General features: G+C 39.4%; 1 protein-coding gene across 1 annotated transcript; it reads right to left on the reverse strand.

Annotated features, from left to right (window-relative positions):
* Nucleotides 1–393: 393 nt before the first annotated feature.
* STK38L (serine/threonine kinase 38 like) lies at nucleotides 394–15186 on the reverse strand (the record flags this gene model as incomplete). Its single annotated transcript, XM_079549552.1, has 13 exons — nucleotides 394–521; nucleotides 2173–2264; nucleotides 3316–3411; nucleotides 4866–4989; nucleotides 5138–5255; nucleotides 5981–6042; nucleotides 6796–6898; nucleotides 7794–7948; nucleotides 8480–8603; nucleotides 11587–11670; nucleotides 12227–12349; nucleotides 13591–13642; nucleotides 15053–15186. The coding sequence occupies 13 exons, from the start codon at nucleotides 15184–15186 to the stop codon at nucleotides 394–396; spliced, it is 1395 nt and encodes a 464-aa protein (XP_079405678.1).
* Nucleotides 15187–17105: the final 1919 nt, after the last annotated feature.

Below are 17105 nucleotides of genomic sequence, written 5' to 3' on the forward strand. Positions count from 1 at the left end.
ACAACGCTGCATAAAATGATATGTTTTACTCCTGGGTGGATTAAATGGGTTACAGTACAAGCAAAGCCACGGTACAGAGGCATAATTAATTGTTATACACACATAGGCAGTGCAGTTACAAAGGGATGTATGGTTCCTTTTATTCCAGTACCTTTGTATAATAAAGTTAACAAAAATATTCAAATATTTAAAAAAAAAAAAAAAAAGCCAGCTGGCACTGCCAACTAATTCCTGTAGTAGTAGTAGTAGTCTTAGAAATCCTAATCCTGTAGAATTTCCTTGTGAAACTGATGCGCACCAGAGTCAATATATTGATAACTAATGCCAAGCAGGTCTGGTGATGCAGCTACCTGAGGTTTGTAATTTTTGTTTTTTATGGGTTTGTGTTTAGTTTCACAACTTCCCAGCTTTCATGTAGGTAGGGATCGAGCCACGCTGAGTGAGCCCTTCAAACCTCTTGTAGGTATAATTGAGGAAAACCCAGTCTTTGGATTTGTAGTCAGGTTCCGTTGTGTTTGGCACTAGAATTCAGATACAAAAATAAAAACAAAACAAAATTAAGAAGTGTTGCTTCCAAGAAGTCATAGAATCATAGCATGGCTTGAGTTGGAAGGAACCACAAGGATCACCAAGCTCCAAACCTCCTGCCACAGTGTTGCCACCCCCTAAACCAGGCTGCCCAGAGCCCCATCCAACTTGGCCTTGACCACCTCCAGTGATGAGCATCCACAACCTCTCCAGGCAACCTGCTCCAGCACCTCACCTCACTTTCAGTGAAAACCTTCCCCTGACATCTAATCTAAATCTCCCCTCCTTTAGTTGAAAACCATTTCCCCTTGTCCTATTACTACCTATCCGTGTAAAAAGTTGATTTCCCTTCTGTTTATAATCTCCCTTTAAATACTGGAAAGTTGTAACAAGAAAGAAAGCCTGCCAAGCACAGCAGTTCTTGCAGGAGAAGCAAGGTGGCCTCATCAACAGGCTTCCCTGTCCAGACCAAATGCAGGTATACACATAGTGTTATCCCCCCTGGAAACATAAGAAAAAATATGTATCCAAATTCTCCTGAAAGAACAATGCACATGGAGCACATGTTCCTATTTTAGGACGTCTGCCCTGCTTACAGCTCCCACAAGGTTCAGCCAGCAGGCGATCTGGTCACGTTCTGTCTATGAACAGCCCACACAGCTGGTGTGCTGATCACTGGCATTCACTGCAGTGGGCTCCTATATTTAGCGCTCAGATTGCTGCTCTTGGAGTTTTACAACAGCATGTTCAGCACGGGTGCCAAAAACGCTGATACTCAAGTGAGCATTTGGGCATCTGGATCTACAGGAACATTTTCAGTAACACAATGTGTCTGAGATGCCAAAACCAATACAAATATACTTTGCATTACCTAAATATGGACTTCAATAGCTAACAGGAACTGGAGATCAACTGTTTTTTGCATTGAAAAGACAAATTTCTATGCCATTAAATAAAAGCCATCTCAGAAAAAAATAGCCTTCGATAATTCTTACGAATGTTAGCACATCTGCACCTATTTGACAGAAATTAATCACTGTTATATATCTGTCTATCTTTAACCTATTAATAATTAATTGAAAACAGTAGGAACTAGAGAATTAGGCATGTCAGCCAATCAGGCCTTTCATATATAACAATTTTCTACTACTCCACAATAGAAATTAACAATTAAAAAAATACCTAAATGATCTGTAGAGCCACTCAGGCTTATACATCATTATGTTAAGTAATCATCTGCCTGAATTTCTTTGCCAAAATATACGTTTGCTTTTATGTTTGGCATAAAATTAAGAAAAAAAAAAAAAGTTGAAGTAAAAAAAAAAAACCTGTACTGATCTGCTCTTGGTCAGACTTTGTTTATATCACATGGTTGAAAACTGTACAGTTTTCAATGCTCACTATATATGCAAACCATTTACTAATAAACTTGTTAAAATCTTTTTTTTTTTCTCCCAAAGTTTTAAGGAAGTAGAAGCTATGACACATCATAGGTTAACATCTATTTTTGAAAGAAAATCTCTAGACCAAGCCTGTATATTGGTTAGGTTATCAGAAAAATGAACGTTAAGAAGAACAAATGAACCCAAGGAGTATTCTGGCATGCTGTAGACAGAAGTTTGGAATTTACAATGGTAGCCTCACCTGGCTGTAAAATATCAGATTCAGGAAATTCATCGAAGTTGGATGTATCGTCAATACTTTTGATTTCTATTGGAATTGCAGCTGGTCTTTCCCTGTAAGCAAACAAATGGCAGAATAGTGAATGTTAGGAAAAATATGTGAAGTTCCACCTTCGTTTAATTTAGATTTTTACAGTTGCAACATCCTTTCAATTTAAAAAGCAAAGGTTCCATTGAGTCCTTGAAAGATGCCTATTTTCTGACATCACAAGAAGGTTTCCTGGTTTCCTAGCATCAGCACGCTCTTGGCAAATGTGAGGAAAACACGCTTTTCCATTAGCTGAAACTGCATTCCACCCTCATGTGCCATGCAGCTATCAGTGTGATCTTTGATGTCACCAAGAACCACGGTGGTTATCTTCGTTCCATGGACCCAGCCTACCCAGCTGAGCAGGATTTTACTTGCATTTGAAGCCATTAGACACGTTGCTTTACAATTCCATGGAACTCATCCAAATATCTTTCAGCTGTAGCTCTTACTTCTGATGCCAGCATCTCAGATCAAAAATGAGTTGACTGACACGCTGCTGCTTTATTAGCTTGACACTCAGAACTCTTAAGGTAGCTTTTAAAGCTACTGAAATGATCTACCCCACAAAAACATTAAAACTGGAAAATGGCACTGTGGGAGAGTTATTAATTTATAAGTGTAAACTTATTATAGCCGTAATTATTACAATTACCCTTACATCCACTTCTGGGTGGAATGAGGAAACTTTTTTTTGCCAGATTGCCAAATGTGACATGAACAAATACGTCACTGCTTTTGCTGCTTATTAATGTCTCCCACGCTGAAAAGATAAATGAAGCTTTCCACACCAGAGGAAGTGAGAAGAGCTGGACAACCACATTCTTACTGTATGGATTGTCATGCACAAAAACACAGCATTACTGGAAGAGCCATCCCAGGAAATCTAGGCATTTCTGAGGCTGCTCGCAACAGTAAAAATCTGATGAGATCTATGAATGCCAGCACAGCCTAAAAACCTTGAGTGTCAGTAGGTGCATTTCAAAATGAGAATTTGCCATCATAGTGCATGAAATTCTTGCTGTCATTACTTCTATGTTTTCTATAAAAGGTGTGTATATATATACACATGTGTACCTGATATGCCCCCAGTCCACTCCTTCAAAAAACGGATGACTTTTAATTTCCTCCACTCCATTACTACCAATTCTGTTCTCTGAATCGGTACAAAACCTGAAAAAGTAGAAAAAAATAAAGAGAACATTACAATAAATGCTGACTGTTGCAAAAGAAAATAAAAGCATCATGGTATCAAGGAGTCTTAGCAAACTGCTTAAAACTGTTGCATCTCCTGGTTAATGTAAAAGCAACCCATTGCCTCTAGGAAAAACTTTCCAATAGAAATCAAAAGACAAAAACAAAAAGACTGCAGATTACTCAGACTAGTCTCAAGCTTTATCAGATCTTATTTGGTTTGGTTTTATCTCTATCAATACAGGAATTTCGCTTTGTCTAAAACTTAATTTAAGCTCAAAAAACCTCTGTCTAATGCATCCAAGCTGTATTGAACAAAGTATACATTGAGGTCTCTGGTGCCACACCTACTGCTTTGACCTTGTTGTAGTAAATTGCCCATTAACTAAAGATATTTTTAAATTCAGCTTTGCATAGCTTCTTGAAATTGTGTGATTTTACACTTCATTAGCTCCTTCCACATAAAGAAAAAAAAAGCCTAAATGTAAATAGTCTTGGCATAACTAAATCCAGAAGCCAGTCTGCTAACAGATAGGCTTCCTATAATATCTCAAACTGTCCTGAATACAGCCAGAGAACAAGGGAGAAATCCCCAGCAGTAATACTCTGTGCTCTTCATAGCATAGAACTCAGGATGCTGACAGCATCAAGGAGCGGGTTAAGCAAAAACAACAGAGAAACAGATACAAAAAACATAATAAAATTGTTACATACAAAGTTATGAATAAGGATTAGCAATAATTAAATAATTTGATCTGTGTTAGCATCACTAACTGGATTAAGAATAACTATTGGCTGTATATGTTATGTTAGTTACGTGCAATTGGAGCACTGTTTGGACTAATAACAAATTCTAGTTCTTGGCTCTACCTACAAAAGTGCATTCCTCTTTTTGCCAGTAATAAAACTGTGTAAACTTGTAATATTTTCTTTGAAAAAATAAAATAAACCAAGGCCATGAAGCGTCTGCCCCTCCAAATCTGCCAGGTCTAGAACATTACTGCCTGACCTTAATGACATCAAAACCTCCCCCAGAAATTCAGCACAAGCTGCATGGATGAAAACCTAGCATTTTGGAAAGCAACAAGTTAATTCAAAACATTTAGAAATTTCTTTCAGTGCATTCAGTGTTGGTGAGTGGCTGTTTTTCTTAGTCCCTGAGAAGACAAAAATATTGTTTGATAATCACTATTTTTTTTCCCCCAGCTCTGTTTCTCCTGATACAATGGTGCAAATCAAGATTGTTATACCGTATTCCTTCATGTTACTCAAATGGCAAAAAGGAAAACACTGAAAAAATCCGTCAAGAAAGGTGACAGAGAAGAAACCAACTTTCCCTCCAAGCTACAGCTTCCTTTGTACAGGACAAAGTTAACCTAATGGAAGATGATTAGGTGTGGGTGAGTGGTCAGAAGTGAGCTCTTGATACTGACCTTAGAATTAAATCCTTTGCTTTCTCTGAAATGGGCACCTCTGGAGGAAATACCAAAGTTTCTTTCCAGTTCATAACTTTCCTGTAAGTTTCTTGTGGTGTTTCTGAGCAGAAAGGTGGATACCCTGCCAAAATGGGACATTAAAAAAAACAAACCAAAATAAACAGGCTCCGCACACCTGCATTGCAATGGGAGATCAGATTGGGTGAACTGATGGACCCGGTCACCTCTGAACCCTCTGAATGATTCTTAGGTTGTGTTCTTTAACTTACCTATTAGCATTTCATACATAATCACTCCCAAAGACCACCAGTCACACAGTTTGTTGTACCCAGTCTGCATAAATACTTCTGGTGCAATGTAATCTGGGGTTCCAACAGTAGAATATGCCTGGAAAATAGAATAAGCTGTTAAATAAATGAATGCTATATTTTTGCACTTTGCAAAAATCTCTTTCTGCAGATTCACATATAGTATCTTACTATGTGTGTGACAAGAGTGCTGAATTTGGCAATTCAAGATATGTACAGTCCCAAGAGCATTATTCTACATGAGTAAGCACAGATGCAGAGTTATTGTTGAACCTTGGAAGTGAATGGAAGTCATCCTTCTGAATATGAAGAAAAATAAGAGTTCCAAAACTTGAAAATGGAGGTTTTTGAGACTTTTGCAAACTGTTGTTCTGTAAAAATCACAAGGATAGCTGAAACTCTGAAAATCCCATGGCTGAGAGATGCTTCAGTCTGATTTAATTAATTTGGAATGCCCTTTATTACCTGGCCATCCCCTGTACTGTAAACACAATTTGCACCACTCCAGTGCACCACTCTCCACGGCCTTTCCGTAACATTCCCTGAAACAGTCACAGCTCTGGAAACAAGCAGATGAACCAATCCAGCTGGTGCTCATCCTACTCTTTGCTGGTCTACAACCTGAACCACTAGAGCACCTTGATTTAAACAGAATTTTGAGAGCTTGAAGAGAGCTATGTCTATAAGAGATGAAGGCTTTCCAGATTTAAAAAACATGAAACGGTAGAGCCTGTTTATTATTTATTGTTTATTGTTTTCTATAACTAGTTTAAAAGAAAAATATCATGATTTTTATGAACTCACCAGCTGTCGCCTGTTTTTCTTCCATGTTTCTGCTTTTCTCTTTGAGTTCATATTCTGAAATGCTAGTTCAGAAAACAGATATTAGATATTAAATGCATTTGTAAAGTAAAAGACCGATAGCAGTTCTTATTTGAAAACAGACTATTTTCTACCTTTAGAATGCTTTTTTCTAGAATTAAAACTTCATTGTCACTGGAGACAGGAAAAGAACCACAGATAACCACCACCCAATTTGAGGCTGAAAACCATGTGAAAAGGACACGTGAACAGGAATTCTACATTAGCATTTGCTAAGAATTTTACAGATTGATCTGAGATCAGCCACCCTTATTGCTGCAGTTGGTAGAGTGCATTAAGATATGGTAACAGAAACTGGCCATGTTTTGTCAACAACATTTTGTAGACAACAAGAGAGAATCCAAGAAGTACTGCCATAGCATCTTATGATTGTTGTCATGGCAAACAGATGAACACTTCACTCTTCTAAGGTTTGATGTGACTGCTGCTGACCTCAGTAAGCCAGCACATGAAACCCATGTCCAGTCTGAGAATTCAGATTGCATTACAATACAGATATGTTACATTATGCCCATATGCATTTATACACAAATGTACAAAAACATACTAGCACTGCAGAAAGCATAATTTCTTTTCTATGAGATGCTTCCATATCCTGGGAAACATGCATTTCCAGACTTCCAACTCCATGCTATCAGTATGACTAATCACACTTAACACAGCAGAAATAAAAGATGATGTGGTATAGCTGCAGCTCAAAATCATTTCAATGTTCACCTGGGACACCTTATACTTACAGAAGTCACTTGGTGGGTTGTGTGTAAGGTTCCTGTAGAACTCAGTTCTGTGAGCTTTTTTTAAACCCGTGCATAGCCCAAAATCAGAGAGTTTTACATGACCCTAAAAAACACCAAAGATGATTAAAAAATAATTTAGAATAATTATATTAATTATTTATAATTGTTTTTTTCTCAAAACAAAAACAACAAGCTGTTTTCGTAACTGCACTTGCCTTCTTCTTAAGCAATGAGCAATGGACTTATACAGTACAAACTTAATCCAGGACAAACAGTGAAACAGTGACTGAATCTTGATGTACTGTGAGAGTGTTTTCTCTAAAAAGTGTATCGCTCCCGAGAACGAGAATGATATCATCCGCAACAGCCAAGGACAGCTACTTTGCCTGGCTTTGTTTTGAACCAAGTTCTACTGAGACTGGGAAAGCTTCCAGGATACAATTCTGCTTTTTTATTTTGATGGCAATCTGGTTTTAAGCAGGTTGCCAGAGATCAACTCTGGATAATCTGTAGACCCACGCGCAATGCTTAGTGGAACCATTTCATGGCTCACTACAGTCAGCCAAGCAGACAGACTGGTCCTGCTTGGGAGTGGATAATAAAACAAATGAGACGACTGCAGGAACTGAACTGATTATTTAGTGCTGTCTGAATGTTTCATGCTTTCATTCTTCTTGAAGCAACTAAGTAGATCAGTTTTCTATGTACATGAATATGAGCATCTGGACACCTAGGTGGATCTTCTAAGAGGCTTACTGAATACAAAAAAAAAATCAATCAGCCAATCAAACAAAACCAACACAAGGATAGTTTTGCTTTGCTTAGGTATATTAGAATTCAAGAAGAGGAAAAACACAGTGGCCATATTCTGCCATTACTGTGGCTAGCTTAAATCAGGTATGGCACTACTGGCACCCAGTGATCAGCACTGCTGCATGTGGCATTATCTGCAGACTGAGATGTTTAAAGCAGAGGCAGTTTGCATGCACGTTACATGCCTTGGCATCCAGCAAAAGGTTATCTGGTTTAATATCTCTGTGGATGAATCCCAGCTGGTGAATAGCATCTATGGCCAACACAGTTTCAGAAATGTAGAACTGCGTCTCCTCTTCTGATAAGGTGTCTTTCTTCATTAACAAGGTCATCATGTCACCTAATCAAAGGATAGAAAACAGTGTATGAATGAGGCTGATTCTACGTGAAACACACTAGAATCCAAATTTAACCTCGTAACCAGCCTCATAGCTACTAATTATAAAACTGTTAATGCAAGGACCTACAAACTCAACATACTTTTTCAGTAAACTGGAAGTAGAATTGTTGCAAATCCTAAATAGGAATTTTAATGGATAGCCTTGAAAGATACAGCAAATTTTAACGCATAATACACATATAGCACAAAAATTGTTTGAACAAGAGCTACTTTTTACTGTTTCTAGCTTTGCCAGTAAAAAGCAGAACGTATGACTAGAATTATTATTCAATCCAAGCCTATCTGACATCTTGTAACTCTTTCCCTTTCCCCACAAATCAGCAAAGGTTACATTACTGGGACCCTGTTTAGAACAGCATTAAAATTCACATCATCTCAAGTGACAGCATGCTTGCTTCTATATTTTTAGAAAGCTCACAACAAAAGATAAGGAAGTCTTTATATCACTTTTCAACACAACACATAGCTTACCTCCAGGTAAAAACTCCATGATCAAGTAAAGGTTTCTTTTATCCTGAAAACTGTAAAACATTTTCACTACCCATGCTCCATCTGCTTCAACCAATATATCTCTTTCTGCTCGGATATGGGCCACCTGGAATTAAAAAACAAACTTTAATAAAAGAATAATTTAAATATTTAAACACCAAATGCCATACTATACATATTCCTAGTCATAGAATCATAGAATGGCTTGGGTTGGAAGGGACCTCAGGGATCATCAAGTCCACTACTACACATTTTCATTATTTTCAAAAAAATCAGTTATTTTTCATACTTTTTCTAGTCCTATTTTTCATAGTTTTTGCTAGATTCTAGGAAGTCCTTGCAAAATATCTGCTTTCCATAACTTCTCAGAAGTAATCTCTAGAAACACAACACATGGCTTGTTAAGCATTCTGTTTGTTGGGTAGAACTGCAAAAGCTGGTAGAAAACTGCTATTCCATTTTTACTATATCCTATAGCATTCATAATAATAATAACAACAACAATTTTTGAAAAAGCTCCACAACGATCAGCTCTGCAAACCAGTAGCTCTACTGCTAGCACAGTTAAAAATTCAGTATGCAACTCAGTGTGCAAATACTGGTAAAACTATTGGGAAAAAAAAAAAAACAACAAACATTTTGCCTTAAAGAATGCAAGAGCTAGCAGATAAAATAGAAGATGCTTAATGATTCCTGTCAGAAGGTACAAGTTTTCTCCTATATGTATACAAATAAAAGGTAAATAACTGTTTCTACACAGATAGCTCACTGTTTACACTCAGCAAAGTAAGCCTACAAAATCCCTTTGCAACAGTGATAAGAATGCCTAAACTAATTACTTCTTGTAAAACCTCCTATCTCTATTGCTGTGAAAGAAACATTTGACATAAAGAGAACTATTATGCAGCTCCCAAACCCACACATTACTAATTGTGTTTGAACTGCTTTTCAAATGGTACCCAGAGACTGCTCCTATCTGTGCACATGGTGAAGCTTACTCCAACTGCAAGTGCCTCAGCCAAGGGGAAAAGGGCTGTGATGAGTCTCGGTCCATAGAGATGACCTTAAGTAGCAGTGAGAGCTGAATGGCCACTACTGAAGAAGGGCTTGGCTCTTTTAGCTGGGGGAAAAATGGAAGAGAAGATGGAGTCACTCCTTCAAGTGACATACACAAAGCTGGCCCAGCACTGGTACAGCCACCACTGCTGCTGTGGCACATCCTGGGCAAGTGACTGGGAATGACTGACCATACGTGGGATATTTCAGTCCCAGCTGGGCATTGGACAAATGCTGAGAGCTGCTGCCCCACGAGTTCCCTGGAAACTAATGGTGATGAAGGCCGCAGAAGGGCGTATGCATTACTAACGTGTACCCTCAGGGCAGAGAAAATTGAAAAACATATATATGGAAAAATATTTATTGACATAAGAGACAACATTTTTATATTTCATATAACAGGAAACAACTTCTGGAAAGAAAATAAGTACTATGTGACACTATTCCAGTATCAAGAAATATTTCCTACAAGCATCAAACAAAGTTTTCTGCATCTCTTTCTCAGTTTGAACATCTTTCTGATGCATCTTTTTCACAGGGCACTGGGTTCCTTCTCAGTAGTAGACACTCAAATCCAATTTATCTAGCCATATCTATTCTCTTAGTCTTATATATATACATATATATTTCCACCCAGCATTCTTCCATTTCCAAAGGTAGCTACAAGCTGTAAGATTAGAAACTTGCTTAAAAAGCAGCCAGAAAAATGTCCAAGTGCCAACACTCTTGAAAGTTGTAACTTTTCTTGTATTTGCATCCTGTGATACGTCCCACTGAACAAACCTGGCAATGGAAGTTACAGCAGATAAATACTCCCCAGAGGAGCTTGCAGCTCCAGCCTAAATGCAGTGGCTGAACTGAGCCTCTTTGCCACATCAGGTTATGAAATGGGGGCAAGGCTTCAGCCAGTGGGGCGCACACATCCTGCCTCTGGGGCACAATATACTGCTTTCGTTTCCTACTTTTAAAGCTCAGGGTTGCAAGACAAAAACCCTGTATTAGGATAAAAAGTAAGCAGAGGTACTAATACCAGTACAGGGGAATATAGAGTACGAACGTGGGTTTTGGATAGGTAAGCCATTCCGTGATTCTTCCTTAGGTTGGAATGGACCATAAAGATCGTATGATTCCGATCCCTCTGCGGTGGGCAGGGCTGCCATCCAGCAGCTCAGGGCCCTATCCAACCTGTCCTTGAACTCCTCCAGGGACTGGGCACCCACAGCTTCTCTGGGCAGCCTGTATCACTGCCTCACACCACCCTCTGAATAAAGAATTTCCTCCTCGTTCTCTTTTGCCCTGTCACTACACTCCCTGATGAATACAGTCCCATCCCAGCTTTCCCATAGGCTCACTTGAGGTACTGAAAGGTCACAGTGAGGTCTTCCTGGAGCTTTCTCTTCTCAAGGCTAAATAACCACAGCCTTCTCCAGCTACACTTTTGTTTGAGACATCTACACTTGATTTTTTTTCTTTGTGGTGCTAAAGAGCTTGCTGTGTCCTACTGGGGAATTTACAATGAATTCCTGATTAGAAAGCAAAAGCAAATAAACAAAAATCCAATTAAATAAATTTAATTTAAATTTAAATAAATTTAAATAAATCCAATTAAAAAGCAAAACAAAAGAAAAACAAAGCCAAATAATGAATAACAAGACACCTGCTGGTATCCGACCACCAAAAGAAAACATCATGCATTCTCAGTTTTTACTTCGGCTTTTCAAGAAGTATTTTCTTTGAGATGTAATTTTACAGATTAAGGTCTACAGGGCATGCATTGGTAAAGGAAAAGACTAGAAGGAAAAAACACCATCTTGATCACTGTTCCAAGCAGTTGTAAATAAAACATTTTCAAAACGATGTTACATGACCTTATTTCTTAACTACTACTCTATACTCACATAGCAACTCCATAAATGCCTTGGGCTGCAGTTCGATTATGGGGGCCATAGAATTGGAAAATATGACCAAATACAACTCTGGAAATTTTCTAGGCCATGTAACTTTGAAATCTAGTGGACTTATATAACACAAACCTGTTCTTTCTCCAGCATATCTGCTTTTCTTAGTATCTTCATTGCATAAATATGACCTGTATCCTTCTTCTGAACAAGACGTACCTTTAATGAGAAAAACAACCCAATCAGTCTCACCTAGCCCCATACAAAATATAGAAGGCTCTAAACTGGGGGTGGGGGCACAGAAAGGTTCTTCTCTTAGATATTGAAAAACATATGGATAAAGGAGTATTTCCACATCATGTACAAAGCCAACACAAATGATGAACAGATAGTTGAAGCAATTGTTGTTAACAGGCACACAGGAGTCCAGGTAGCTGTGAGATTGTGTATGCTACAATTCAGGAACAGGAACAACCATCACAAAATGTAGGGCAGGATTTTTATGGAGTGGAGCTGTACTACAGCAAATCCTCCATTTCAGGGGGGCTGCACGAGCACCATCATCTGGGGCTAACATGAAGCTGTGAGAAACTAAGACCCTTTCCACAGGCCTTGATAAATCCATGCTCATAGTTCACTACCGGTCTCACTACACATGCACAATTATTCCAACAGCTGTTCTCCTGAAACAAAACTTTTTATTCTACAGTTAAAATCTTTCCTTTTAATTTTCAATCCAATTTTAATATCCCGTTCAAGGGAGAGAGTCACAAACCTCCCCAAATGCTCCTCTTCCTATTACTTTCAAAGATTCAAAGTCATCCAAGCCGAGTCTTGTTCTCTTCAGTCGCAGAAACTCTGTTTCTTTGCGAGCATGCTGTGACCTGCGCAGTTTTTTCTGAGAAAATACATGCATGAGAATTCAAATCATCTTACAGAAAGCCAAGATATATAGTCACTCTTCCTGTGAAGCACTGTCTCTCATTAGGGGTACAGGGAAAATGTGAAAGGGAAAAACTTTCTGAATTTCTTCAAAGCGTGACGCACAAACACAGTCATTCATAGAGAGGCCTCAGGCCTACATCTCGTGTTATTTTTGGTTGTTATTTGGATATAGAGAAGCAGGGATAAAAATCAATGCAAAAAAATCATACTGGTTTAAAGTCCATCAGTTCAAACGCCAAAGTCACCAGCTAAGGCAAGGACTCTGTTTTTGAGCTGCATAAAACAGTACAAGGTAAAACCTGCACCTCAGCAGACACAGCAATGACAAGCAACAAGGAACCTAGGCAGGCAGCAGAAATCCAACTTACGCTATCCTATAACAAAAACTATTTATTTTACTGCAGAAAAATACTTGCATTTGAAAGAATGATCTATCTCAGTCCTGCCATATTTTTTGTCCCATAAAAACAAAGGGATTCACCTTGAGAAAAGATGAATGCCAGCCTATGCTCCCAAAGATGCCAAGATCTCAGAGGCTGTTAATGTGACTCAAAAAGCAGGCCTGACAGATTTTGTATAATGACAGTGTCACTAGAAACCACAAGATGGCATCAGACATCCACATTAGCCTTCCTCTCTTTCCAGAAGTTACATCAACCCCACAAACTTGAGAAATGACCAGAAATGACTAAGATGCTGTCACTATTTATTCCACTATCTATTCCGGATGCAGTACAGGCAGAAATGAAATGGTCAACCTCAGAAAAGTACGCAGACATGCCCATATTCAAACGTAACAAGGAAGCACCTGTTTTATTGTTTAAATCAAGGGAAAAAAAAACAGTTCCGCATTTTGCTTTCTACCCCGTTCTTCCAGTGCATCTCATCCTTTCCTTATCTGTACATCAAATTACATGTCTCACAGTTTTAAACTTTGTAAAAAATGTTATAATATTATAACCTTGCTGTGGTCATATATTTCATAGTGATTAAAGCAGCATGAAGAGCACCTTAGCTATTCAAAGCCTCGTATTCAAGCATATGCACAGCTTTCTTTGTTATTTACAAAAGCAGCACTAACAATATAAACTTAATGTGACGCCAGCTAATGTTTCCATAAACTCAAACACCAACTTTCAGAAATGCGAACAAAAAGCAAAGCAATCTCTTCAAAGGTTACTCAAGTAGTATTACCTCCTCATCTGCTAGGCCTTCTTCATCCATAGCAACTTCTAGCTTCTTCTGCCTGCAGAGAGGAAAAACAAGACGTTTATTTATTTTTAATAAAAAAAAAAACCAAACACCCCATACCACAGCACTACAGACTACTTAGTTGAGATACCAAAGCATTTGCTTCAAACAGAAGTATGAAAACTTATTGCCAACTCCACACATTTACTCACTTGTAAATATGTTGAAAACGTATAAGCAAATTTAAGCCCATACTTATGTGCTCGCAGAATTCCCCTCCTCCCAGCACCCTGCCTGGATTAGGGCTCACTGTTCCTGGGCTCCACAAATGGTGCATGGCCATGCTGGGTGGTACCAAGTGTACAGCAAAGCCTGGCGCAACCCACAGGTGGGGGTAACAGCACACATGGCAAGGGAGCCAGCATGTCTCCTGGAGCTCTCTTTGCTCATCCCAAGATGCCTTTGTATAGCCTTCAAGATGCGGTTTCATGAAGTTGGTCGCCCACTGGTAGCACGTGAAAGTTTTAACACTGGGTGCCAGGCTGCTCCTGCCTTATCTGCATTAAGTGCAGCAGGATCCCCTAAATTAAAGGCCCTCTGCAGACAGTCTATCTGTCTAACTAGAGGCAACCCAATTGCATGGGATAATGACTAAATGTGATGAAGTGGGAAACCCTGCTGCTTAACTGAAAGCCCCTCAATTAAAAACATATTAGCAAGAGAATGATAATTTCACATGGTGACGACAATTTGAAACACAACATTCATTATAATCAAGTGTTTAGTGCTTTGACACTTAATTCAAGCAGCACTTCATCACAGTGGAGGCTGAACTGTGCAGCAGTAAGAGGAGCTAAAGCAGGGATGACTAACGTGCTCCCTTCCACAGAGCACCAGTCAGTGCCACACAGCAGAAATGTAGAAGTAGGTGTTACATTATCCCTAAAACTCTTTCTTCCCATCCATTTCTTCCTTTTCTACTTCCACATGTTCCTTTCTGCAGACTTCACGAGTCTTGGCAGGGGCTCAGTGCTGCAGAGCATGAATAGACACCACAAGCCACTGCCTTACACAGAAACAAGTAACTATGCATCAGCAGCTCTGCAGCATCTGCCTCTGTAGGGTTTATTCCCTGCGGCACACATGAAGGAATCAAAGGTTGCCAAAACCACAGGCACAATTGGAAACCCCACATGAGCTGCAAAGTGAGACCACGTGCCTACTGGTTTCTACAAAGTAGTAATAATTAGAGGTGGTGGTAAATCATATGAGAATTTGAAGAGTGGAGGTCTTCAGTCATTTGGGGACTCCTTGGTGCAATGGCAGGAGATGTTCACAGGTGATCATTTCCTCGCTACCAACCATGAAAAACTCCTGAGACCTGCTCTGTTCACAGAGCTGAAGGTGCCCCACCACCAACATCCAGCCGAGAAGTGCCGGGGAGCAGTGAAAGCAGAGTGGGTACCTGGTTTCCCTCTCTTCATGCTGGATAATCAGGTTGCTATAGAAGTTCTCCAGTGTGAGCTTGGCCACCGTCACTCTCTCGCGGGTGTGGTTGCTCATGGGAAAGGATGTTGTGGTCCCTGCAGTCATCGCCATGGTAACACACACTGAAACAAGAGCACGGCAATCATTACGCACTTGGAAAAACATACACATGCACACCTCTTTTCCACCATCCATCTCCAAATTCTTAGATGCTATAGATTTCAAGGAAAAGCACTTTTCTTTATATGTAAGAAAATACATTTAAAAAAAAAAAAAAAAAAAAAAAGTATTGTAAAAGTATTTTCAGCTAGCAAGACTCACTACCCACTCTCTAAAACAAATAACTTGTTGGCAAAACAAAGGGTGAATCATAGCAAAGAGCTATGCAGGCTCTGGGCAGCTCATCCAGCCACAAATTAGGAAGATGTTTGTCCAGTAGGCTCGAGCGCAGTCCAGGGGACGAAAAGGCCATGAGATAAAATGAAAAAGTAAATGAAGAAAACCCCTAACCCTATCCAGAGGGGAGGTGAAGAATATAAAATAACCAATTTATATCTTAGAATATCTTAGCAGCTCACAAAACTGCATCATCAGAGCCACATGTACACACTTCTTGAACACCTCCAGGGACAGCAACTCCACCAGCTCCATGGGCAGCCTGTTCCAATGCATCAGCACTCTTTCAGAGAAGAAACTCTACCAAATATCCAGCCTGAACCTCCCCTGGTGCAACTGAAGACCATTACCTCTCATTCTACTGTTTTTACTTAGGAGAAGAGGCCAAACCCCACCTTATCACAACCTCCTTTCAGGGAGTTGTAAAGAGCAACAAGGTCTCCCCTGAGCCTCCTCTTCTGCAGACTAAAGAGTCCACGTTCCCTCAGCCATTCCTTATAAGACTTGTGCTCCAGATCCCTCATCAGCTTCACTGCCATTCCTTGGGCATGGTGCAAGGACTCATCCTATTTTAAATGGAAAACTTATGTTTCTTGTCCTATTTTTGAAGTAACAGCCAGCCATGGAGAACAGAACCCTTTCCCCACCAGCAGTGCATTAAGTAGCCAGCATTTCAGCTTAACTCCTGTGCCATGCTGACAACCCAAGAGGAGGTTCCTGCAGGTCCCATGCTTTACCGAATTCCCCATGTATGGGCTCTGCAACTCTGGGTGAACTCTTGGAAGAGCAGACTTGAAACACAGCTGCAAATACATAACCTCTGGAGATAAAGCTCTTCTTGGTTAAGGCACCTGGCTCCTAAACCTTTAAGAAGTGGTAAGAGAGAGGAAAAAAGAAAATGTAAAGCTCTTGAAGACAGCAGCCTTTCCATCTGAAATCTGAGGAGCTAAATCGTGCCAGAACAACCCTTGTAATATTGGACAAAGCATCCTAGGGCAGTTGCAAGCCTCTTGCAGGTGACCTAAGTTAAAAACAATGCAGCTTGTCCTAGGAGGATCGGTGCCTCACCTGGCTTTGGGCTGATGCACACAAGGAGACTTGCTGTCCCACTGCAAGGGCAGTCACAATTACCTCAGCCCAGTGTTGGTTTGATCAAGATAAGGTGGCTTTTTCTGTTTGTTTTTTTTTTCAATGGAAAACTGCACAGAAGTAAATGCTCTTCCTTTTAGTTGTTTATATAACCTTTCTATTTTACCAGAGGATATTGAGGAAGATAAATCCTAAATTAGGTTTATGATCTTCAGGAAGAGCTTAATACCTTTTAAGGTGAAAGAATTCGAATTTTAGTTTCGTACAAGAAATAGATTTGCATCTTTCCATCACACAGGAACAGTTTAATTCTACCATGCTTTTCTGATTTGTTTTGGATTTGACAGCTACTGTGAAGCCAGCATTTAAACTTGTGGATTTTTAATTGAATTTGGTGTGACAATAAGATACTTGTTGTCAGACATGCAGCTGTTGTGTCACACATAAAGGCTTTTTATAACATTAGATGGACATTATTTTAGCTGGGTATTTGAGTGTGAGAGACTTCAGAGTTTGGAGAATGAAAATGTATCTCTACATAAACA

This window comes from Tetrao urogallus (assembly GCF_951394365.1).
Source record: "Tetrao urogallus genome assembly, chromosome: 1".
NCBI classification, from domain to species: domain Eukaryota; kingdom Metazoa; phylum Chordata; class Aves; order Galliformes; family Phasianidae; genus Tetrao; species Tetrao urogallus.